This window comes from Perissodus microlepis, chromosome 3 (genome assembly GCF_051167445.1).
Source record: "Perissodus microlepis isolate ML-2025 ecotype Zambia chromosome 3, ASM5116744v1, whole genome shotgun sequence".
NCBI lineage: Eukaryota > Metazoa > Chordata > Actinopteri > Cichliformes > Cichlidae > Perissodus > Perissodus microlepis.
This window is the reverse complement of record NC_140463.1, coordinates 4,307,541-4,333,908: the sequence shown is the minus strand read 5'-3', so window position 1 is coordinate 4,333,908 and position 26,368 is coordinate 4,307,541. Positions and strand designations below refer to the sequence as shown.

The 26,368-nt window shown below is 42.9% G+C and overlaps 1 protein-coding gene across 2 annotated transcripts in view; it reads right to left on the bottom strand.

The window, feature by feature from the left end:
* The window catches only part of LOC146389501 (ribonuclease inhibitor-like), a 35,927-nt gene that overhangs the window by 7,239 nt on the left and 2,320 nt on the right, over positions 1-26,368 (bottom strand). The window contains exons 3-4 of one of the 2 annotated variants that reach the window (XM_084911475.1): positions 12,679-12,849; positions 11,101-11,277 (exon numbers count right to left, since the gene is read on the bottom strand). In XM_084911475.1, coding sequence (XP_084767601.1) covers positions 11,101-11,277; positions 12,679-12,849 — 348 coding nt within the window. The remainder of the gene's footprint in view (positions 1-11,100; positions 11,278-12,678; positions 12,850-26,368) is intronic. The other variant, XM_084911486.1, reaches the window with a different exon arrangement.

The window sequence follows — 26,368 nt, the reverse complement described above, 5'->3', positions numbered from 1 at the left end:
GTTGTGCATATGGGGGTGGGAATGCACGTTTGTGTCCGCGTGCGCCTGTTCGTCTGTGTCTATATGTCAGGTTGGGTCTTAGACTCAACCTCTCTGGGTACATCTCAGGCCCTCCAAAGTACGGAGGCCTATCTCCCCTCATCACACTCCCTGCCGGTGGCTGATGCCCACAGACGGTGGTGTGTTGGTGGTCCTTGTCGTCTGGGGCTGGGCGCTCATGTATGTACCGGCTCACTCCTGGTGGCCGATTGGCGGGGCCTGGCGCCTGTGGCCCGGCTGGGCCCCTTCCGGGGGGTGGGATGCCCTCAGGCCTCAGGCCTCTGGGCCTGAAGCTCGGTCCTCTCTGGCACAGCTGGCTGCCGGTGGAGCCCGCGGGCACGCCACTGCAACCCCCTCTGGCCTCTGCTCAGTAGCTGCTGGGTGACCTCTCATTTGGGGCTCTACTCAGCTCTTCCCAGGAGGGTTGCACGGTTCCCCCCCTTTTTGGTGGTCCTCCTCGGGTCCTTTTACTCTGGGGCCTCTGGATATCTGGGGCCTGGATCTCCTCCATACCTGCTTCATACCCTGGTGGATGGGGCTATGGCTCCCCACACTCCCTAGCATATCGTTACATGGAGAAACCTTTGGAATACAAGCATGCTGATCCACACAGGTATGCACACAGGTGTACACACGGGTGTTCACAGAGCAACACTGAAATAACATCACACACAAATTTTCTTCCAGCACTTTCACACAAACATCTACTGTCATTTTTTTCATCAAACTCTGTGGAGTCTTTTATTGGAAATTCAAATGGTCAAACAAAAGAGGGTTATGAGGAAATATGATGAAGTGATGTGTATTAGCAGGAAGTTATTGAATCATTTTCAAATTTTATTTGTCACACACACACACAACCATACACAGTATGACATGAGGTGAAATGCTTGTAACTGTGCAATGCAATGCCTGACCATTAAATGACAGTGGTTTTACAGTATTTACAATTTACAGGTTATTACAAATTTTACAGATTTAACTTAGAAATTTACAGTAAAAATGTGAAAATAGCAGAAAGAGATTATAAATTATAAATTATAGGAAGTTTGCATGAAGAAAAACCAGAGAGCTTGTGGTGATGTGATGTGTGTGGGAGAGTCCAGTCCTACACTGGGTTCAGGGCCCGAATAGCCTGGGGGAAGAAGCTCCTCCTCATTCTCTCTGTTTTGGCCTTAAGGGAGCGGAAGCGCTTCCCAGACCTCAACAGTGAGAAGAGTCCATTGTTGGGATGAGAGGGGTCCATCATAATCTTCCTAGCTTTGGTCTTGCACCGCTCTGTGTAGATGGACAGCAGGTCAGGGAGCTCTGATTGAATGATGCGTTCGGCTTGAGCGCACCACTCTTTGCAGATCTCGTCTGTCCTGCTTGGTGCTGTTCCCAAACCATGACAGGTCCTGAGTGATGTGGACACCCAGGTATCGGAAACTGTCCACTCTCTCCACTGGCGTGCCACTGATGATGAGGGGCTTGTAATTCCTCGCTTGCTTTATACTGAAGTCCACGATCAGCTCCTTAGTCTTGCTTACGTTTAGGAGGAGGTTATTCTCCTGGCACCAGTTCTCCAGGTTCCTAATCTCTTCCAGGTAGGCCGTCTCGATGTTGTCGGAGATCAGGCCTACAACAACAGTGTCGTCAGCAAACTTGACAATGGAGGTGGTGTCTGATGTGGCTACACAGTCATAAGTGTACAGTGAGTACAGCAGGGGGCTTAAAACACAGCCCTGAGGCGCTCCAGTGCTGAGTGAGATAGAAGGGGAGACTTGTTTTCCCACCCTCACTGATTGGGGTCTGTCTGTGAGGAAGTTGAGGATCCACTGACACAGTGATGAGCTGAGTCCTAGAGCCGTCAACTTGGTGAAAAGCTTAGAGGGAATTATTGTGTTGAATGCTGAACTGTAGTCCACGAACAGCATCCTAACATAACTCCCTCTGCCAATGTCCAGGTGACTCAGGGATGTGTGGAGCAGGTGAGATATGGCATCGTCTGTGGAACGATTAGTCCGGTAGTGAAGAAGTGATGTGATCTCTCATCAGTCTTTCAAAACACTTCATTACAATTGAAGTCAGTGCTACTGGACGGTAGTCATTGTGGTAAGCGGGCTGTTGTTTCTTTGGAACAGGGAAAATGATGGACTGTTTGAAGCACGTGGGAACCACTGCTTGGGCCAGGGAGAGGTTGAAGATCTCTGAACACCGGTGCTAGCTGGTCAGCGCAGGCTCTCAGGACCCGGCCAGGGATTGCATCTGGTCCTGCTGCCTTCCTGGTGTTCACCCTCCTGAAGGTGTTCCTCACGGCATGCTCTGTGATGATGAATGCAATGTCTTCACTGGTGCACTCTGAGCGCGCGCAGCCGTTTGTTGTTTTAATTGCTGCGGCGTCGAAGCGAGCATAAAACGTGTTCAGCTCATCAGCCAGGGAAGCGTCGGCATTCATCATTGAAGAAGCTGGTCGTTTATAGTCCGTTATAGTCCGCAGTCCTTTCCACAGGCTCCTAGAGTCGCACTGTTGTAGCTGTGACTCTAGTTTTTCCCCGTAGCTCCGCTTTGCCTTTCTGACTGCACTGCGCACGTTGTAAGACGCAGCCTTGTATAGGTCCATATTACCGGAGACGAGCCCTTCATTGTAGGCAGTGGTGCGTGATCTCAGTGCATCGCGGATGTTTTTATCCACCCATGGCTTCTTGTTGGGAAACGTTCGGATGATAGATCTTTCTGCTGGTTTCCCGATGAATCCCATAACCGCTTCTGTAAACATGTTGATGTCATCAGAGCTGCGCCGAAACATGTCCCAGTCTGCGTCATCCAGTGCGTCCTGCAGCGCGATCACTGATTGGTCCGTCCAGCGACCAACTTCCCTCCTGATTGGTGGTTGCTGCTTTAGCCTTTGTTTGTAAGCAGGCATGAAGAAGATGGCGGCATGGTCCGATTTTCTAAATGCCGGCAGGGGCTGAGCCTTGTAACAGTTCTTGAATGGGGTGTAGCAGTGGTCTAATGTCCTAGTGCCCCGGGTGGGGCAGTTGATGTCTGGTGAAGGTTGTGAAATGTCTGTTTGAGATTTACTCTGTTAAAATCTCACATAACAATGAGTGCGGTATCTTGGTGAAGTGTTTGTTGATGTGTGAGAGCCTCATGCAGCTCACATAAGGCAGTGTCCGAGTCCGCGTGAGGTGGAATGTAAACAGTGCAGGCAATGACCGCAGTGAATTCCCGAGGGAGATAGAAAGGGCGACATTTAACGATCAAAAGTTCCAGATTGGGCGAGCAAGAGCATGTGAGTGGGGAGATGTTTGTGCTGTCGCACCATCTGTTGTTCACCATCAAACACACTCCACCACATCTTTTCTTTCCCGACTCCATTGTCCTGTCCATGTGGTAAACCGAAAAGAACCCCGCCGGCTGCAGGTCATCAAGCTTGTTCTCGATGGATTGAACATTGGCTAGCAGGATACTGGGCATGGGTGCGCGGTGTGCGCGAGCCTGTAGCCTGTTCCTGATGCCGGCTCGTTTCCCTCGAGGCCGTCGCTTAGGGTTGCGTCCTTTGTTCTCTCTCCATGGTGAAATGTTCGTGTATTGTAGACCAATAGAAACCAGGGTGTCTCTACTGTAGCGAATTTGTGTGTTTTGCATGATGCCCATGCAAGATTATGGCAGATATAGCAAAAAGTGACGAAAAAAAAGAAAAAAAGTGAAAAAGTTGGGGCAGAGCATCCAGCACGGCAGCTGATCTCACCGGCGCCATCTTAAAGGACTTTAATCAGCAAGATAATCCTGTTGTTTAAAGTCAGCCATATTTGGATATCTAAAGTCAGAATATGATCCAGTCACATCTATATCAACACATATTAAAACATGGTTGAGTTTATGCTGCATGAGATTATTGCTGATCCTCAGAAATCCCCGGGCTCAGCTCCACACGGATTTCCAGTTTCTTTACTGTAAATGCAACATGTACAGCAGGTCCTGAGAAACATTAGCAGCATGACAGCTGAGTCTCAGCTTCTTCTCATTCTTCATCATTAATCACACTTTGTTTTCATTTATTTCCTCCTCACATTTACTTTTGAACACTATTACAGTTCAGTCACAGATTCACTCAAACACATGAAACAGCTGATAAGAATGTAGTCTGGACACAGTGTGACTTTGAACAATCTTCACACCAGCTTCTCAATCAGGGTTTTTGTTCACTCATCTCCAGACTTCGTCTTTCCCTTCACTTTCCTTCTTGGACCTGTTTGACTCACAGCAGTATTTCCCATTGATCCAGAGACCCCAAACTTTCATGTCATCTTTAACCTGGATGTTAATTTCAGCGGTACTGAGATCAGGGCCGATCCACACTCCCTCTGTGCTGCTAATTTGGCCCTGATGGAATATATCTGAGGTATTACTGCTGTCAGTGATCTCTCTGTCCACAGTCTGTGTCACATCTGGAGACCCCTCATTACACAAGTTGATCCATAATTCAGTCTACTATAATATAGGAATTTAAATCATGTTTACTACTTTTTTCCTATCTTAAGGGAAGGCAAGGCAAGGTAAGGCAATTTTATTTGTATAGCACACTTTCAGCACAAGGCAATTAAAGGTGCTTTGCGTGATTAAAATAAAACACAAAAGATAAAACAAACACTATAAAAGTAAAATACAAGAAAACATTTACAAGAAAGCATTTACAAATAGAGAGCCATAATAGGATCAGTTACTCATAAGCAAGTCTAAATAAGTAAGTTTTAATTTTAGACTTAAAAGAGTTCAGTGTCTCTGCAGCTTTGCATTCTCCTGATAGTGTATTCCAGATGTGAGGAGCATAGAAACTAAAAGCTGCTTCTCCATGTTTAGTTCTGGTTCTAGGGACGGTTGATAGAGGAGAGCTGGAGGACCTAACTGATCTGGATGGTTTGTACCATGATAGCAGAATCCTAATGCACTCTGGTGCTAACCCATTCAAGGATTTATAAACTAATAAAAGCACTTTAAAGTCTATTCTCTGAGCTACAGGGAGCCAGTGTAATGACTTTAAAACTAGAGTAATGTGCTCTATTTTCTTGGTTCTAGTGAGAACACGAGCAGCAGCGTTCTGAATCAGCTGCAGTTGTCTAATTGATTTTTTGGGTAAAACTGTGTTACAGTAATCAAGGCGGCTAGAGATAAATGCATGCATGAGTTTTTCTAGGTCTCCTTGTGTCGTAAGTCCTTTAATCCTAGAAATGTTCCTCAGGTGATAGAAGGCTGACTTTGTTATAACTTTTATGTGGCCCTGGAGGTTCAGGTCTGAGTCCATTATTACACCTAAATTTCTGGCCTGGTCGGTAGTTTCTAGTTGGACCAGTTTGAGCTGATTACTGATATTTAATCGATCTTTTTTGGGTCCAAAGATAAGTACTTCAGTTTTGTTATTGTTCAGTTGAAGGAAATTATGAGACATCCAGTAATTAATTTGCTCAATGCATTTATTAAGTTTGGATAGGTTCAACATCACCTGGTGACATTGAGATATAAAGTTAAGTATCGTCTGCATAATTGTGCATAATATTATTGGTGGTTATAATCTGGCTTAACGGGAGCATGTAAATGCTAAATAAGAGGGGCCCTAGGATGGAACCCTGGGGGAACCCGCATGTGATTTCTATATTTTGTGATGAAAATTGGCTAATTGACACATAGAAGTTCCTGTTCTTAAGGTAGGACTTGAACCAGTTGAGGGCTGTACCAGAGAGTCCGGCCCAGCTCTCTAGACGTTCCAGTAATATATCATGATCAACGGTGTCAAACGCTGCACTAAGGTCCAGTAGTACCAATACTGTGGATTTCCCACGGTCAGTATTTATACGGATGTCATTAAACACTTTGACAAGGGCTGTCTCGGTGCTGTGGTGCCTACGAAAACCAGACTGATAAATATCAAAGCGGTTGTTCATTGTGAGAAAGCTGTTTAACGGCTGTAAAACAGCTTTTTCAATAATTTTACCAATAAATGGAAGATTAGAGATTGGTCTGTAGTTTTGCATTAATGTGCTGTCTAGGTTCTTTTTTCTTTAATATTGGTTTGATAACTGCTGTTTTTAAGGCTTTGGGAAAGACACCTGATAGGAGGGATGCGTTAACTATTTGGATCAGATCCTCCCTGATGGCTGGGAGGACCTTTTTAAGAAAACCTGTCGGTAATATATCCAAGCAGCAGGTGGCAGATTCTCAATAATTTTAGCGAGGCTTGATTGATTTATTGTTTGAAAGTGAGTCATTTTTTCTACATAAGTGCTAATTGGGCTACAATGTAGCTTGCCATCACCAGTGTGTGAATGGGTGGATGACTGGTTATGTAAAGCGCTTTGGGGTTCTTAGGGACTAGAAAAGCGCTATAGAAATACAGGCCATTTACCATTTATTGGGGTTGAAACTAATGTGCCAATTGACCTTCTGATTTTCAAGAGCTTTTCAATAAAGAAGCTGGCAAATTCATTGCAGGCCCTGGTGGAGCTTAGTTCAGGGGCTATTACCACTGGAGGAGTAGTTAATCTCTCCACTGTAGCAAATAATGTCCTAGCATTATTGTTGTTTCTATGAATAATCTCTCCCTTGCATCCTTCAGGGCTACTTGATACTTATTCAGTCTCTCTTTATATATCTCGCAGTGAACCTGGAGTCGAGTTTCCCGACATTTTCTCTCAGCACGCCGGCACTCTTTTTTCATTACATACCAGTGGATCACTTCTCCACAGAGACTTCTTTTTACTAGAGACAGTTTTAACCTTGAATGGTACAATCTTATCCATCATGTCTAAGATTTTGGATAGAAAATCATCTGTCAGTTTGTTTACTGAATGTGTGTTGGTGGATGTTGGTGATTTAAATAAGGTGGAAGTGTACATCAGTTTAAAATATTCAGCTGAGTTTTCTTTAAGGAAGCGTTTTTTAAGCACACAAGTCCATAGTGAAAGGAGTCTCACAGAACCCCATCCTTCAAACCTCGATTACAAACTGAGGTTAAAGGCCGATCATGTCATCCAGACACAGTTTCTACCAGTCAGCTGGCAGCCATCAGGGCCTGGAGATTGATCGTGTTTTTTTGATGATGCTGTGATGACCTCATCTCTCCTGGTTGGAGCGCAAAGGGATCAGTGATTTGTAAAAGGAGCTGTTGGTGTTGACATCTCAGGGCAGACTGCTGAACATGAGTGAGCAGCTCTCTGATGGAACCTTTAATGCACCACACTAAATTACTGCCACACCACCTCTGATTGGTGGAGCCAACATTCGCACTGACATAACTTCCTGTGAGTTTCACTCAATAATAATTCTTAACAGACTCTGATTTACTGTGTAGGTTTTTTTCTTCCTGTGTTCTTCAGCTCTTTGTATGTTTTAACGTCCTCGTTATACTTTGTGTTTAATTGATTTCATTCACCACGTTTGAATTTAAACTCTTTTAGTTGCTTTTAACCGATTCCTACACTTCACCTTCTAATTTCACCCAAACTCTTAAGCGTAGCATGTTTTTAATGTCACTGTTAAATTTATTCAGCAGATTCAGGTTACTAAGACATGCAATCAGTGGCGGTCCTAGCCTGCTTGGCGCCCTGGGCGAACACTCCCTCTGACTCCCATGACTAATTAATATTGTGCTGAACTTTTCTTGTCCATCTTCCATTGGTTTTAATTTTGCACTCCAGTATGAACACCCATCTCCCAACCCAAAGAGCACCACAACATAACCTAAAAGACCTACTCCTTAGTGCACAGATTCCTTTGTCTAGGGTTTATTTCTGGGATTTCGCACAACCCAGGATTCAAATCATGAATAGATAACGGGTTTGGATTTACAACATTATGAATGAAATGTGCTCTATTTGGAAGCAGCAGGGCTCCCCTCCCATTTGGATGGGTTGTTTGTGAGACTTTAAATCACCAAACTGTAAATTATAAATTTTTAATTGTTATTGATCCCTTTACCCCAAGTCCTAAAGTGTGTATTTATTTTCTTACTCTTCTTATATTTATTGTTTGTTTACTTGCACTGCTGTAACTGGAGCCTCGTCCTCTCGTCTCTCTATATACTGGACTGTATGTAGCGGAGATGACAATAAAGTTTACTTTAACTTCAGCAGCAAGCCCTCTCCTCCCTGTGCCGCAAGCAGCAGGCACACCTCGCAAACGGAGGGCGCCCTTACTCCCAGCAAATGAGTGATCGAAAAGCGTTCGGTGCCTATGCCTTTCCCACTATGCGCTGGCTGATGTCGGGCCAGCATAAGCACAAGCAACTTTTTTTTTTTGCCGATGCAAATGGAAGAAAGCAGTCTTACATAAATGTGTTTAATATGTGCATTGAAGGACATATCCTGTTTAAAGATGACTCCAAGGTTCCTCACAGTGTTACTAAGGGCCAAGGTAATGCCATCCAGACTAAGAATCTGGTTAGATACCATATTTCTAAGATTTTCAGGGCCGAGTACAATAACCTCAGTTTTGTACTTGGATGGAGCCTTACTTAGGCTGTGAGCCCTCTTTTATGAAGATTGAAGTGTGCCAGACCATGCAGACGATTGGGTGCCTGAAGATCCCATGACACTCCAAGAGGAAATCACTGGCTGATTGTGTGCACCTGTGGGTATAAAAGGCTGAAGATCCTTCGCAGTATGGGGACAGGTCTAATGATTAAATTGTATGCTGTAGGAGTAAAAGGATGGATGTTTAATTGGATATAGGATTTTTTTATGCGGCAGAACTATTCAAGTTAAGATAGGGTCACATTTGTCAGAACCATACAAAACAGAAAATGGAACCCTGCAGGGTAGTGTAATAAGTCCAACATTGTTTTTGGATATGTTTAATGATATTTTTAAAGAGCTATCTGATAGTTATGGTAAATCACTTTCTGCTGATGACTGAGCAGTTTGGGTAAGGGGGAGGAATGGTGACCATCTCGTTAAGAAGCTTCAAGAGGGGATAGATAAGGTGGAAAAGTGGGGAATGGAGTGGGGTTTTAGTTTTCTCAATCGAAAATCTAAAGTAGTGTTTTATACGAATAGGAAAATAGGGAAAAAGTTGTTCTTGTATGGGGAAGGGTTAGAAAGGGTGGAGAGCTTTTGTTTTTTGGGAGTAGCTTTTGATAGGAGGTTAACTTGGAAAACTCACAGAGCACATTGTGGAGAAATGTAAAAAGGTTCTTAATATCATGAGGTGTCTAGCAGGGTTGACATGGGGCACCAGTTTTGAAGCTCTCAAAAGTATCTATGTCAGGTTAATTAGATAAATAGGGGCAGCGGCTAAAACTTGGTTAAAGAAACTGGATGCTATCCAAACTCGTGCACTGAGGATTTGTTTAGGGGGCGGTTAAAACAACGCCAGTATGTGCTCTTCAGGTGGAAGCTGGAGAAATGCCTCTGCATATTCGAAGGCAGCAGTTGATGGCTAATTATTGGGTTAATTTTAAAGGTCAGAACAACAATCATCCTGTTAAGAAGGTGTTGGAAAATTGTTGGGAGAGAGGTAAGGAATTTAAAAATAGCTTTGGATGGGTGGGGGATGAGAGGGCAAGAGCAGTTAAGGTCTATGAATAGGAATTTAGCCAGACAGTGTTGTGGCCTTTAAGGGGGATAATAAAACTAGAGGGAGACAATTGTATAGGGTACAAAATACAGCAGAAGTTAAAAGAAATAAAGGAATGAACAGGAGGGAGGAGATTGTTACGTGTAGAATAAGAACAGGGCATTGTTACCTGAATGACACTCTTTTTAGGATGGGGAAACATTTAACGGGGATACGTAATTGGTGTGGTGTTATGGAAACAATTGAGCATGTATTTATTAACTGCAGAAGGTATGGTAACCACAGGAGAATGATATGGGTATTAAGGGGGGGGGGTCACGTTTGAAAAGGTGGTTGACTGGCTAAGTAACACCAGAGGGTGGCAGTAATGCATCTTCGATGGATGCAAGCTGCTGTTAAACTGGAGGAAGAAGAAGCAGCACTATTGGGACTGCTGCTCAGAAGTTAACATGCAGTGTCCTCCTCTTCTGCCTTGCTTTTGAACTTTTGAACTGTTTTCAGTTTTGCATTTTGTCTGTTAAACTCGGTATACTGCTGAACTTGGTTTTAGTAGAGCTTTGTGATGCCGGTCTGCCTTAGTTAACCCTTAGCTTTTCATCTTGACTTTTTTTTCCTTTTGTTAATTGTTTGCCCAGTCGTCTGCTGAACAACCCTGTCGGTTTTCTGTTTAAAGTTTGCAATAAAACCTTTTACTTTACTCAGTTTTCCTGTGGGTCTTGTGTATGTTACTCTCCTCCTGTCGCCTAGCAGAAGGGGTCGTAACAATTTGGTAAATAACATACCAGATAGAGGTAGTGGACTGTGATCACACAATTACCCTGAGACATGCTGAACCATCTGCTGAAGGTTAACCTGCTGATGTTGAACAACCTTGGGATCCAATGATAACTTTATTTATTTCACAGAGCAGTGGTGGCAGCTTCCTCAACACACTGAGGTGGATAGAAGGAAACCCAACTCACGGACAAATTTTGATTGCACATTAGTTAGCTCCTTATCTCCAATTTATAATGATCAACACAAACTTCAGCAGAGACAAGTCCCAGTTTAACATTACTATTGCCCAGCATGCCATGCAGCAGTGTCAGTTTGCAAATGTGCAATGATTCCTGCTCCAATCTCTTTCACTTTCACAGATTGCTGTGTGTCGTGACCTTTGACCTGCTAAAGAAAGTCCACTGTGGATTATTCATTGTTGTGTCTGATTCCTAGAACTGTGAGGAAGAACGGTACACAGTTAATCAGGGTCCCCTCATTCTGAATTAGGAAAGCTCGGTAGGCCGGTTGGCGCCCTGTGGAGGGCCACGGCCATGCATTGAGTATCAGTGCTTGAAATGTGAACATTTTTCTGCTATAGTCAATGGACTAACTCAGAAAAGAAGAAAACAGACTTTACCATGAAGCTCCTCAGTGTAGATCAGTATAATATCAGCCTGATGTCTGCAGTTTAGTGTCAGCACAACTTTCACATCATATTCATCTCACCACAACTAAAACATGGTGACTGACCTCAGAGTTTCAAGTCCACATCCTGGACTCTCCAGAAAACCACACAGCTGCTTCACTCTTGAATCCTGCAGCTTGTTGTTCAACCTCAGGTCCAGCTCTCTCAGATGGGAGGGGTTGGACTTCAGTGCTGCTGCCAGATAATCACAGCTGATCTCTGATAGACCACAGCTCACCAATCTGTGTAAAGAATTAAAGTTTTAAGTTTATTAGACAAAGTCTGTGCTTGAAATCATTCAGTGTTTCATAATCAGTCCAGAGCTGAAGAACGTTCAAAATGTTATAGTTTAGAAAATGGAAACTCCAAACAGCCAACAGGAAGCAGCTTGAAACAAACACACGAGAAAACAATTTTTCATATTAAACTTGTACATTTCTAACAGGAGTATTTTAAAGACCGTGTCACTGATGATCAACTTCTCTTCACTACAAGTTTGAGTAATAGATACACGATAGACTGGACCATGTACGCATGCTTTCCAGCAAACTTTTATTATTACAGTTGCTGCTACATACAAATGGCTGCAGCTTTGCAGCTCGCAAACGCACACTAAAAGCAACAACAACAACACTCAGGACTCAGTACAGCCTTTAAATACTGGCGTGGGGTGATTGCTTATACCGCTTAGGTATACTGGCTCATTTGACAAATTTCTGCTTGCAAAGATACTTTGAAACTCTAATCAGTATGTTTCCTGTCATACTAGAAGGGATCAAACTCTAGAGCAGGGGTCCCCAATCCCAGTCCACGAGGGCCGGTGTCCCTGCAGGTTTTAGATCTCACCCTGGGTCATCACACCTGAATCACATGATTAGTTCATTACCAGGCCTCGGGAGAATTTCAAGACATGTTGAGAAGGTAATTTATCCATTTAAATCAGCTGTGATGGATCAAGGACACCTAAAACCTGCAGGGACACCGGCCTGGGATTGGGGACCCCTGCACTAGACCTTTGTTCATTTGGTCAGTGAAGGATGCTTTTCCACCTGAAGAAAGACCAGCACCTTACTCAAGGCAGGGACATCAGCACTTCCATGGGAGAGCAACACTACACAAACATAGACACAGCACAGCCACTGAAGTACAAGGACAAAGAAAAGGCGAGGGAGAAGACCCTGGTGGTGTGGATGGACCCTTTAGGGGCTCCAAGACTGAGGAAGAAACCTCCATGCTAAGGATGCTGCAGTGATCTGGGGAACTCGGTCCATTCTGAGGCTGCACCATGACTTACAGACTTCAGCCAAATGAACATCTCATGATCCAACAGTGCACAAGCTGCGAGCAATCAGCTGTTTAATCATATACACAGATTCTTTCATCAGCTGTAATGTGAATGTACTGATTGTCAAAAATCTCCCTATCACCACTCCACTGTCAGCCTTTAAATAAACCCTGCTCAAGTCTGTGACTTCTTTTTGAAGTCGAAAGGAAAAACTGTTATTCAGTCGTTTGGAAAGACTTTAAGCACTCAAAATTCTTCACATATGTCTTCAGACATTTCCCGAACAATTATGAACTAAAGAATTCAATCAAAGATCTGAAATATAAATAAAGATAAGAGCTGCAATTAGTGAAATCACCCTAGAGTTTCCAGTCGACAGTTTGGATTCTCCAGTCCAGCACACAGAAGCTTCACTGCTGAATCCTGCAGGGTGTTTCCGCTCATGTCCAGCTCTGTTAGATGGGAGGGGCTGGACAGAGATGGGGCCATAACTTCACAGTGAGTTTCTGAGAATTCCGAACTAGTCTGTCTTTGATTATAGAAAATAAAATGTGTTATTATAAAAGAAGAAAATCTGCATCATAAACACAGTATGAATGTATATGAAGACAAAAAGAGTGACATCATAATCTGATGAACATCTACTCTTCACGTCTGTGCTTCAGCTTCTTACTATGTTTGACAAGACACAATGATTCATTCTCTCTCAGACCTGCAGACTATCTTTGTTTAGTTTTAATCTGCAGATGAAGGAGGGAAGATGGCGTCACATTAAGGGTTCCATAATGTCCACAGTCTGTCAGTGAGATCTGATCTAGACTATTATCCAGATTTATAAAATAAGTCTCCATGAGCACTTGTATGAGCACTTGTTTATCCACATTGTTCTCAGATGTAATAATTAAGTTTGCCTATGTAATATCTCTGTGAAGGTTCTCAGTCATCCAGGTCATCGTAGTCAAAGGAGCTTGCAAAGAAAAGCGTCTGGACTTCTTTAAGTTACTTGAAGACGTTTCACCTCTCATCCGAGAAGCTTCTTCAGTTCTAAGGTCAAATGGTGGAGAGTCCCAGATATAAACCTAGTGGGAGTATCCCCCCACAGAGGGACAAAAGGACCCCCTGATGATCCTCTAATCGCCTGAGCCAAGGTGTGAAAGCGGGTGTGGGTCCCAATCAGCCAGAGTTTCGGGTGTGTTCATTGTGAAACCTGGCCCCACCTTATCATGCGAATTCCTGAGGTCAGATGGCCCAGGATGTGAGTGGGCGTTAAGGCGTCTGGGAAGGGATCTCAAAACTGGATTATAGATGGCAGAGAGTTGGTGTCGTAAACCCCCGCCTCTGTTCAAAGATGGTCGCTCACAGTGGACATAGATGGCTTCTTTCACTCCTCTTTCAAACCATCTGTCCTCTCTGTCCAAAATGTGAACATTGGCATCCTCGAAAGAGTGTCCTTTATCCTTAAGATGCAGATGGACTGCTGAGTCTTGTCCTGTGGAGGTGGCTCTTCTGTGTTGTGCCATGCGCTTGTGAAGTGGCTGTTTGGTCTCTCCAATGTAGAGGTCTGGGCATTTCTCGCTGCACTGTACAGCATACACCACATTGTTAAGTCTGTGTTTTGGCGTTTTGTCTTTCGGGTGAACCAGTTTTTGTCTGAGCGTGTTGCTGGGTCTGAAATCCTATGTAATATCATATCATATTTATTTGTATAGCACATTTAAAGACCAAAGTATACAAAAGTGCTTACCAGTAAAACCACAAAAAAAAAAAAAAAAAAATATAAATAAATATATATATATATATATATATATATTACAGACAAACTAATTAGTAAATGCAGAGCTGGATGAAAATCACCCTAATGAGTAGTAGATAGGACCCAAGATGCGGCAGCTCTGGTGCAAGTTAGTTTATTTAACAGCAGTGGACAAAACAGGGATGACGTGGGTGAAACATGAAACTAAGAAAACCTAAACTGGAAAAACTAACCAGAAACCAAGATGCAGGGAGGTACGGGGAAATACACAGAAAGACAGACGGAGAGACGCAGACGAACCAGCAACGAGGACGGGTGAACACACACTATAAATACACACACCAGTAATCAGGGGATGGGAAACAGGAGGAAAACACACCTAAGAGACATAACAGCTGATGATGCAGGGGAAATGTAAACAGAACACACTGACATAAGACAGAGACCTTCAAAGTAAAACAGGAAACACATACACGTAATGACACAGACTCAGAGACCTACTACACTAAGGGGATACACAAGCAGGGAAGACACCAAACAGAGGGAACACAACTAAACCCTGGGAAACCCAAAACAACAGTCATAAAAAACTATCAAAAGTAAAAGTACAGAGGTAAGTGACAGAAGTGACGGGAAAAGGTAAGCGACCCATGTTGTAGGTGACGTCAGACGCCGGAGATTTGGCGAAAAAAACGAGAATGGTAGCATAGAATTTAAGCTTCAATATTGCCAAATGAACTAATCAATTGTCATATAACTAACAACATCTGTCCTAGGGCTGTGCGATATGACCAAAATCTCATATCCCGATATAAGACATTTATTGTCCTGACAACGATATAAATCATAAAAATGTAACATTTTCTGTAAATTCTGTGAATCTCGGGCAACTCACCTTGCGTGAAGTGTTTCCAGCTGAGCGTCCTTTACCAGGAGTCGAGTGTTTTAACCGATGCATGAAACTATACATTTTTAGACATAAGTTGTAACGGCCACCATTTTCTTTCAAAGTTTGAGTCTAAGGTTTATTTTTTAGCACCTGACGGCTCTTTTTTGCTTCTCATCCATAAACACTGCATACTCTTTCCCGTGATTCAGTTTATTTTGAAAAGTCTCAACAGGATCTTGAGCTTTATTGTGAAAGGTTTACGTGGAAAACAAACAAGCGGACAGCGGAGCTACGCGATGGTTTTACCATCATTGCTGCTAACGACAACACGTAAAAACAGGTGCTTGTCCGTCCATAGTGTGGTTATATTAAACATAAGAGAAAGAGAGAACTTTAAGAAATTAATATAGCCACTACAGTGACCATCAAAACGATGAAAAAATATTGCTGTAAACAGTTAATTTTACGACACCATGAAACAAACGATAGCGTAATAGGAAACGATAGACGTTTTTATATCGTCATCTGGTATATTTCGTTATATCGAACAGCCCTAATCTGTCCTATCATCTCTAACACCCTGGGGGACAACGGGGAGAGTTTAGACCAGGGGTAGGCTACCTTTCTGATGGCGAGTGCCATTTAAAATTTCCTCAGAGGTCAATGTGCCATATGATTGCATTAGCAATAAATTTAATAACGCTCTATATTAACAGTTACACACTATATAGAACCACTTTATAGAATTACATTTGTTTGCAGATGTTGGCAGCTATCAGCGAATAGTTATCACCTATTTTGAAACAAAAAAAAGACATTTTTTATCCATAACAAGAACTCCATAACAGCAAATGGAGTGTACAACAGAAAATACAAATGCTATTTATGGTCTACTCACAACAATGATAAGAAAAATAAACTAAGCCAATATGGCATGTCTGTTAATACAGAGACACACATGTTAATATGATCTCTGGTCTCCCACTCAGACACACAGGTCTCTGAGTGTCCAGCATTCAGACGGCTACCTGAGGACACTCATCTGAGAGAAAATCGACTCACACAGATATTAGAGCCAAATACTGTCAATAAGGCCTCTGCAATGTTCTGAAGACAGTTAAACTTGTCAGGTAGTGATGTCCAGCAGGTGAAAATGCAAGCTCCATGAACACACACAGCTGTGGATTCCAGCTGCTTCGATGTTGCAACTGGCAACACTGGCATTAACTCAGCCAGTTAATGCGAGACAAATCTAGCTGCTCATTAAAGATTTCTGGTTTGATCAGAAAATAAAACATTGGTCCATACACCTGAAAGTCCCAAAAATGCATTGTGTCTCGAGTCTACGGATGTATCCGTGTATCTCCGTGGTGCTGATGCTGTGCTGAGTGGACAGCTCCTGAAGCTTTTGAAGTGTCAGAATGTGGAAAGCTAACAACGTCCCTCTTACCAGTAGGCTGAGTTATTATTAGCCAATTACAAGTTGAATTTGGTAGTTGGGGTTGTTAGTTAAGATACCGTCATTAAGAAGCGGCACAACTAATGTGTCTATGCGAGCTGATTTGTGATGTGCACCGCTGGTGTGGCCATTTATTTTTTGATGCACATTCTCAGATTAATTCACTGTGTGTCGTGCCCAGGGCTGGACTGGGACAAAAAAACAGCCCTGGCATTTTGACTAAAGACCGGCCCACCAGGTATTAAAGCCATAAAGCCTTTGAATGAAAACAAACGCTGTTGTGACAGTGATGTACACTGTCTTGTTGGTATATGTATGATTTCTATACATTTTACGTCAGATAAAAACTTTGGTTGTAAGATTTAGATAATTATTTAATAACAGACAGACATTTTAAATGAAAATAAAGTATTTCTTTGTGCCCCTGTTACATCCCCCAGGAGGATGTCTCTTCTCCCTACTAACCCTTTGTTTTGTCCAGGCTGTATCAAGGCAAATGGTGAAAGAGGACTTGAAAACTGCTGTTTCAAACAAACTTGTAGAGGAAGGCCTGCTTCCTGTTTCTAAATCACCTCGTTTGCCAGTTCCTCTTGACAGGACCCGTAATGAAGGAGTGAAGCCTGCTGTGTTAAAGGAAGAAGGGCAAAACCCTGCTGCTGTGGAGCAACAAACGGTGGAAAATTTAAGCACTAATGGCTCACCTTCTTTTGCTACTCCATCTTCTCCTCGTTCAAGACAAGAAGTATTACTCAAGGTACGTTTGGCTAAATTACAGTTGGAGGCTCAGGATAAAGCCCAAGCTCGTCAGGCAGAGTTGGAACTTCGCAGGTTGGAGTTGGAAGCAGAGACAGAAAAGGTGTTAAAGCTGAAAAGGTTGGAGCTGGAGTTGCAGATTGAAAGGGAGGTCAGACTGCGTCAGTTGGAGTTACAGGCACAGACTTCAAGAAGCACTACTACTCAACCTAGTTCTGCAAATTCATCTGTTGGTGAAACAACCTCCTCCCATGTAAACCCAGGTGGTTTTAATGTGAGTAAAAACATTGTGTTGGTACCTCCATTTCGTGAATCAGAAGTTGATACATATTTCAATGTGTTTGAACGTGTTGCTGCCTCATTGCACTGGCCAAGAGAAGTTTGGCCATTGCTTCTTCAGTGCAAATTGGTAGGCAAAGCACAAGAAGTCTGTTCTGCTTTGTCTTTGGAAGAAAGTTTGAAATATGATGTAGTGAAGTCTGCTATCCTTGCTGCTTATGAACTTGTTCCCGAAGCGTATAGGCAACGCTTTCGTAATCACAAAAGAACAGCAAATCAGACTTTTGTAGAGTTTGCTCGTGAAAAAGCTACTCTTTTTGATAGATGGATAACAGCAAGTAAAGTTCCTGACTACAACTCCTTACGTGAACTGATACTGCTGGAAGAGTTCAAAAATGGCCTGCCAGAACGCATTGTTGTACACCTTAATGAACAGAAGGTTTACACTTTGAAAGAAGCAGCTGTGATAGCTGATGAATTTGTGCTGACTAGGGATGGGTATTGATAAGATTTTCACGATTCCGATTCCATTTTCGATTCTGTTTAACGATTCAATTCTTTATCGATTCTCTTATCGATTCTTTTTTAAAAAAAAGGAGAACACTAAGGTCGATTAGCTTAGAACTTTGTTTTATATCTTCTCTTTGAACAAGACAGAAATTTAGCAGTAACATGGCCTTACAAACCCAACAGTGAGATCTTAAGAGATCCAGCCTACGGCTCTTCAATGGGGTGTCACAGGGTCCCCGGGGAAAAAATTGTAAATGTAAAACAATAAAATAAATATTCTTCTGTAGCAATAACAAAGTATAACATAAATTATTCTGTAACAATTACACAAGAATATCCAGTAATGTCCCTGCCTACAATTAAACACATTCACTTACCGAAAATCGGGGGCATCTGCTGTGGCAAATGGGTGCAAGCCTTTTACCACAAACTCAGTCACTGCTCGGTGACATTCGTCTATCCTGGCCGGAAAGGAGACACTACCGGTAGACTGCAGCGACAACTGCCAGCAAGCGCCAGCCAGACTCTGTCTCTCTCATCATGGTCACCTAAATGCAGCGCACAGTAATGGCAGGTTTTGTAATAAGGCAGATCGCGCTAACATAATATGCACTGTTAGTTGATTATTTACCTGCCGCATTAACGGGAGAGGACGTGCAAACGTTAACGCTGCTGCTGGGTTGAGATTCACGAGTCCGGAGCAGAATTAAAATCACGACATCCATTTAAGGTTATCGCGTGTTTTGTGAGCAAATGCTTTTGCATATTCGTAGTGTTTCCTCCCTTAAATGAAATATCTACTTTGCAAGTATTGCAAGTTGTCCTGTTGTCATCCGTTCTCGTAAAGTATAACCAAACTTTTGAGCGTTTAAGCCGCTTAGGCGTCGTGTTTCCTGCCAGGTAAATGACGCTCCGCAACGTGGTGACGTCATTCGGGGCGACTGGAATCGATAAGGGAATCGTTTGCAAAAATGGCAAACAATTCCAAGGAATTGAAACAGTGGGAACCGGTTCTCAACAAGAACCGGTTTTCGATACCCATCCCTAGTGCTGACTCATAAAACTGTTTTTGTGCAGAAACGTGAAGTTACCACCAGAGAACCTCCCCCACGAAAGGCTCCTTCAAGCCCACAACAGACTTTTGCTTCAAGGACTGAAAGGGAATGTTTCTATTGTCATAAACTTGGCCATGTTGTTGTTGAATGTCCCACTTTGAAGCGCAAGAACCAGTCACCAAAAGGAGTAGGTTTAATTAAAACCATTCATGCTGAGAGAGGGGACCAAAGTGATGGAGTTGATCCCTGCTTCAAACCCTTCCTCTTAGATGGGACTGTGTCATTGAGTGGGAAGCCTGAGGATGAAAAACCCATTCGAATACTCCGATATATGGGAGGGTCACGATCTGTGATTTTATCTGATGTATTACCCTTGAGTGACCATTCCTCTTGTCATGGTAGCATTCTGATTCAAGGAGTTGAAATGGGCTATGTTGAAGCTCCTTTGCATTATGTACACATCAAGTCAAAGTTGGTTAATGGCATCTTCTCTGTGGCAGTACGCCCCTCACTTCCCATAAAAGGGGTGCAGTTTATTTTGGGAAATGATATTGCTGGTGGAAAAGTGCAACCTGTTCCCGAAGTAACAAATGATCCAGAATCAAACTTGAAGAGCAACGACCTAGCAACATGTTTCCCATCTGTTTTTCCTGCTTGTGTTCTCACCAGGGCTCAAGCAAGACGTAAAGCTGCAGAAATTGATTTGTCAGACTCTTTGTTGGCTCAGGCTCTGGCTACAGATGATTTGCAAACCCTGATTGATCTTAAAAATGGCTCAAAGGATACTACTGAGAAGTGGAAGGATCTCCATCTCTCACAGTTAGACTTGCCAGTCACACGTGAAAGCCTTATTGCTGCTCAGAAGTCTGATCCCTCATTGACTAAATGCTTTACTTCTCTTTCTGAAACAGGAAATAAAAAGGCTTCTTATTTCTTGGAAGATGGGGTCTTGATGCGCAAGTGGACTGCCCACCCAAGTTTAACAGCGGACGTAGAGGGAAGCTGTTCTGATGACTGTGACTGGAGCACTACTTATCAGATTGTTGTGCCTCTTGAGTATCGTCACTACGTAGTCTCCCTTGCACATGAGCACCCCCTGTCTGGTCATTTGGGAGTTACAAAAACGTACAACAAGATACTCAACCATTTCTTTTGGCCAGGATTGAAGGCTGATGTAGTTCAGTTTTGCCACACTTGTAAAACATGTCAGATTGCAGGAAAGCCAAACCAGACAGTTCCTATAACTCCTCTTCATCCTATACCAGTACTTGGTGAACCTTTTGAACGTGTCATTGTGGACTGTGTTGGTCCATTGCCCAAGACAAAGAATGGTAATCAGTTTTTACTGACTGCAATGTGTACTTCGACTCGTTTTCCAGAAGCTGTCCCACTCAGAAGAATAACTGCACCCACTGTCCCACTTGACCCGTGAGCAACAGTTAGACATTGAAAGGCTCGTCAACATTCATTTAAAACTCTTTGGGGACATGCCTTCCCGTACTACTGTAATAGAGCACGACATTGATGTTGGGAATGCAGTGCCTATTAAGCAGCATGCTTACCGTGTGAATATGGCAAAAAGGGAAATGATGAACAAAGAAGTAGACTACCTTCTGAAGCATGGATTGGCTATCCCAAGCTATAGTCCATGGAGTTCTCCGTGCCTGGTTACGCCAAAATCAGATGGAACACCTCGCTTTTGCACAGATTTCCGCAAGTTAAATGCAGTAACAATACCTGATTCCTTCCCACTGCCCCGTATTGAGGACTGTATTGACAGCGTCGGATCTGCTGCTTATGTGAGTGAGCTTGACCTTCTTAAGGGTTATTGGCAAGTTCCTTTGACAGAAAGAGCATCAGAAATCTCAGCTTTCGTAACACCTGATCACTTTTTACAATATACAGTCATGGCATTTGGAATGAGAAATGCTCCTGCTACCTTTCAGAGGTTAATGTCAACTGTATTATCTGCAGTGTTGGGACTAACGCGTTACAGTAACTACGTTATTATTGTGGTAACGAGCACGGTAACTAGTTATTATGCCAAAACCAGGAACGCGTTACTCGTTACTGGGATTTAGATAGGCTCGTTATTCGTTACTTCGTGTGGTGGCTATCGCGGAGCTTCCACAGATTCAATAACATTAGCAAGTGGTGGAAGCCAGCAGGTGGATGAAGGAAAAGGGAGGCAAGAGGAGAGACCCGAAGCGGCCGCTGGTCCGAGAGTGTCAGTTGAACTGAACTTCAGGTAAGAAGTTATAACCTGCAGTCCATCTGGGTCAGATATGAACCAAGTTTAGGTGGAGTTTATTTTCGTTATGCTGACTTTTTCGTACTGCGTGCTAGCTAGCATGACGGAGGTTCTATACAGCTGGGTGGGTGCTATGTTAGTGATGTTGAACTTTATTTTGTTCATAAGGTTAATTATTAGAGTTGCCAACCGTCCCGTAAAAAACGGAATCGTCTCGTATTCAGAGAAAATATCACGCATTTCGTATTGAGGTGAAAAGGAACACAGTTTGTCCCGGACTTCAGCTACAATGAAAAAGACACAAAGCTGGAGTTATTCTGTGTTTACGCTGCACAGCTGCCTCTTCTTCTCTCATTCTCTCACCCCCTCTCCTGTTTCTACTTCAATCATGAAACTGATCAATGATCAGCTGATCGGCTTTTCTCTCTTGTTTATTTATCGCCCACTTTGCGCCAGAAAGAGGAAACCAGCGGATGTCGCGGTAAACAACAGCAGCACTTTTAAGCTTGATCAGCTGTTGTTAGAATTTATTTAATATTAATTTCTAGTATCAGCTGATGTTTGCTGGAGCCACAGCTGTAAAGCTGCTGGTCATGATATCGGTTTGGATATGTGGTGAGAGGGAAACATGCAGATGAAACCAGGAGATGTCCTTACTGAATCATCAGAGCTGTGATGGAGAAAAAGGTTTACCTTTTAGGTGACATGAATGAGTTGAAGGGAAGTTATGAACTGTTTCTGAGAGACAAATAACACCAGGATCCTTTTCTAAGTAGCTGACAGCTGGTAATTGTGCAGGGGCGGGTTTAGCAAAGTGTTGCCAGGGGTCCATGTAGGGCATTAAAAGGGAAAGGGGGGCACAAGGAAATACTTTCTTATTCTCATTTAAAATGTCTCACTTTTAAAAAAATAATTATCTGAGTCTTACAACAAACAATTGATAGATTGATACATATATACCATCAGAACAGTGTACATCACTGTCACAACAGTGTTTATTTTCATTCAAAGGCTTTATGATTTTTCCTATAATGGTGGGGCGGTCTCTAGTCAAAATGCCCGGGACGATTTTTTTGTCCCAGTCCAGCTCTGTATGCAGCTCATCTTCAGTCTGGTGTTACCTACATCTTCCTATTCAGAAGGCAGAATTTCCGAGTTCTGAGTACAATCGAAAGCACCACGACTGCAGTTTTTGTGTTGGATGTAAAAAGCAGGCTAGCATAGAATCAGGCGTGGGATTTCTCTCGTGGAAATGTGCACATTATTTTTTCCTTTCTATTGGTAGGTGGCACAGTGCACTTGTGGCAAGTAAGCAAGCAAGCTAGAAGACTGGCAATCTTGCTGGGTATCCAGTTACGGAAGCAACACATTAACAAGAGAATTCTGAGTAAAACCAAAGTTACTTTCCCTAGTAACTAGTTACTCTGAAAGTAACGAGTAACTTGAAGTAACTGAGTTACTTTTGATAGAAGTAACTAGTAATGTAACTAAGTTACTAATTTAAAGTAACTTACCCAACACTGATTATCTGGTGTGGCAAACTGTAATGTTTATCTTGATGATGTGGTCATCTATTCTTCCAACTGGTCAGAGCATGTCGACACTTTAACCACTGTGTTCAAGCGTTTAGCTGATGCTTCCTTGACCCTCAACTTGGCTAAATGCGAGTTTGGTAAGGCTACAGTGACCTACCTTGGAAAGGAAGTTGGGCAGGGCAAGGTTCGCCCTATCAGTGCAAAGGTTAATGCCATCCTCAACTTTCCTGTGCCAACAACACGCCGTGAGCTGCGCAGATTTCTGGGGATGGTTGGTTACTACAGGTGTTTCTGTAGGAATTTTTCTGAAGTCGTAACACCACTGACAAACACCACCTTTGTAACACCACCTTCGGTGGTACCTTCACCGAAGGTACCATTCATTTGGAGTCCTGAGTAGTGTCAACATGCTTTTGAATGTGCAAAAGGTCTTCTGTCGAGTTCACCTGTTCTTGTTGCTCCAGACTTTTCTAAACCTTTCAAGCTTGAAGTGGATGCCAGTGAGGTGGGGGCTGGAGCTGTTCTTCTTCAGGATGATGGACAAGGAGTGAGTCATCCTGTCTGCTTCTTTGGCAAGAAGTTCGATACTCATCAAAGACGGTACTCGACAATTGAAAAGGAGACTCTGGCCATGCTTCTGGCTCTTCAACACCTTGATGTGTATGTGGGATCTACTTCCCAACCTGTAGAGGTCTTCACTGATCACAATCCTCTCGTGTTCCTCTTTCGTATGTATAACAACAATCAACGATTGATGAGGTGGGCTTTAATTTCACAAAATTACAACATTGAAATAAAGCATAAGAGAGGATGTGAAAACATTGTGGCCGATGCCCTCTCAAGAATGTGATGGTGTAAGGTTAACAAACTTATACGTTTGTTTTTCTGGGTGGGGGTGTTACATCCCCCAGGAGGATGTCTCTTCTCCCTACTAACCCTTTGTTTTGTCCAGGCTCCACCTCCTCTGTCCTGATTGGATGCTGCGCAGAGTCCGGCTAATTGGTAATCAGCAGAGCACTATTTAAGGCCTGTGGAGCTGTGCTTCTGCCCTCTGGCCATTTTGGTTGCCATACCTGTGCAGGCTTGCATGCCTTTGTATCTTGTATGACCATTGTTGTTTCATGTTCGGACTGCTTGTAGGGGAGAGCTGCCTTTTGTTTTGACACCCTGTTTTCTCCTGTTTATGTGTTGTTAGGTAGGTTATGGTTATAGGTTGTATATTTCGTTTCTTTGTAGTTAGGTAAGTTTCTTTTATTTCTACATCAGGGATGTTTTGTTTGTTATGTTGGCCTTGGCTCTCCCTGACGTATACAGTCTGAACCCAAATCCTATCACCAGTATTAAATAAACCTTCTAAAATTACAATCTTGGCTCCTCCTTCTCTATCCACCGTTATGTTCGTCCCTTCAACCCCCTAGACTAGCCAGGGGACGTAACAGCCCCCCTTTCCCTGTTAATGCCCTACATGCCCCCCTGGCAAAACTTTGCTAGACCCGCCCCTGCACAGTTACCAGCTGTCAGCTACTTAAAAAAAAAAACGTGCTGCTGTTGTTTAGTGCGACATCCGCTGGTTTCCTGTTTCTGGCGCAAAGTGGGCGATAAACAAACAAGAGAGAAAAGCCGATCAGCTGATCATTGATCAGTTTCATGATTAAAGCAACAGGGGAGAGAATGAGAGAAGAAGAGGCAGCTGTGCAGCAAAGACGCAGAATAACTCCACCTTTGTGTCTTTTTCATTCTAGCTGAAGTCCGGGACAAACTGCGTCCCCTCTCAGCTCAACACAAAACGCATAATAATTTCTCTGAATTCGGGAGGATTCCGTCTTATTACGGGACGGTTGGCAACTCTACTAACTAACCTTATGAATTAAATAAAGTTCAACATCAGTAACATCAAAGCACCCACCCAGCTGCATAGAAACTCCATCATGCTAGCTAGCACGGGAGTTATTGTAACTGACTGTAAAAAGTAAGCACAACGAAAATAAACTACACCTAAACTTGGTTTATATCTGACCCAGATAGACTGCAGGTCATAACTTCTTACCTGAAGTTCAGTTCACCTGACGCTCGGACTGGCGGCCGCCTCGGGTCTCTCCTCATCCTGCCTCCGATCTCCCTCAACCACCTGCTGGCCTCCACCACTTGTTAATTTTACTGAATCTGTGGAAGCTCCGCGATGCCACCACCAAACAACTGAGTTATTTTTACACACCGGCCAGCATCTGGCCAATCCACCATCTTTCATTGTTTATACCGTTACAAAAAAAAAAAAAAAAAAAATCATCGGGCCACCGAGCCAATGCCCGGTATGCCCGATGGCCAGTCCAGCTATGGCCGTGCCATCAGGGTTAACTGATGGCACGGCCAACTGTGGCACGAGTGCCTAGGGTTGCCGACCCCTGGTCTAAAAGGTAACTTTGAAACCAAATCCTGATATTGGTTGAATTTTCCATCTCATCAGTAAACCCGGCTTCATCCATTGTGTTGAAGCAGCTTCTCAAAAAGAATGTGTAGGCTCATAATGCTGAAGCACCACCAGATTTTAAAACTGACCAATTCAGAGCATTATCTATAAATTTATTTTTGCTTTGTTATCAAAGTCTAACTCAAGCTGCTTTTTTTCTTCAACATAAGCTTCTGTGGACTCATGTGCATGCACCTTCTCACTAAAATTCTCAGTGGACTGTGGTAAATGGTTCTAAATAATAAAGCCCTGGAATCCAGACTCTGCTGATTCTGAACAGAAGTGAAAATTAGCATTTTTGCATCGACCATAACCAACTAAGTTCTTAAAGCCAATGCTGCTTTTAATTGAACTTCTTCCAGTTTGAGCGCATATGTTTCTTGCAATGCGTCCAACTTTGTCTTCAAAGTGATTCTTTCCACCTCAGCTTCGATTAGCACCATTAAAGCTGCTTGGGAGATTTTACTGGCTTAGACTATAGGCTTTACTAATATTACTGGGTGAACTTTGTGCATCCTCTTTCAGCCAATTCTGTGACGATCCAATCATCCAGTCTTCCAAGTTCCCCCAACTTCCAAGGTGACATCCAATTCAAATGATTTTTTAAATTAAATGTCATGGCCTTTTAAGTTCCAAAAAAGAAAATGGTCCAAGGAAAGGTTGTGGGTGGAAATGGATGGATTGTTTCAGAACTCTCTTCTGAATTAAATCTTTGAAAAATATATGGTGTTTATTTTTTATCTTAAACATAAACAAAAATTAACCTAATCTGATTCCACAACTTCAAAAAGTGATAAAAAAAAACAAAACAAAAACAAACATTCTAAACCTTCCTATCGCCCCCCCTTGACATTTGACAAACAAATAATAGTAATAAAAAACCCCAAACAAACAAACAAACAAAAAAAAATTCCACCACACCTCACAGCATGCTCTGTAGGTGTGGTCCTTAATAAGTGGGATTGTCCAAATTTAACCAAACTAATCACAACTTTTCCAAAAGTAAATTTGATTAAAGACTTACATAGCAAAGCTAGGGAAATATATTCCTACAGGAGAAAGAAAAACCTTACTATGTTACTTTTGGTAATATAATA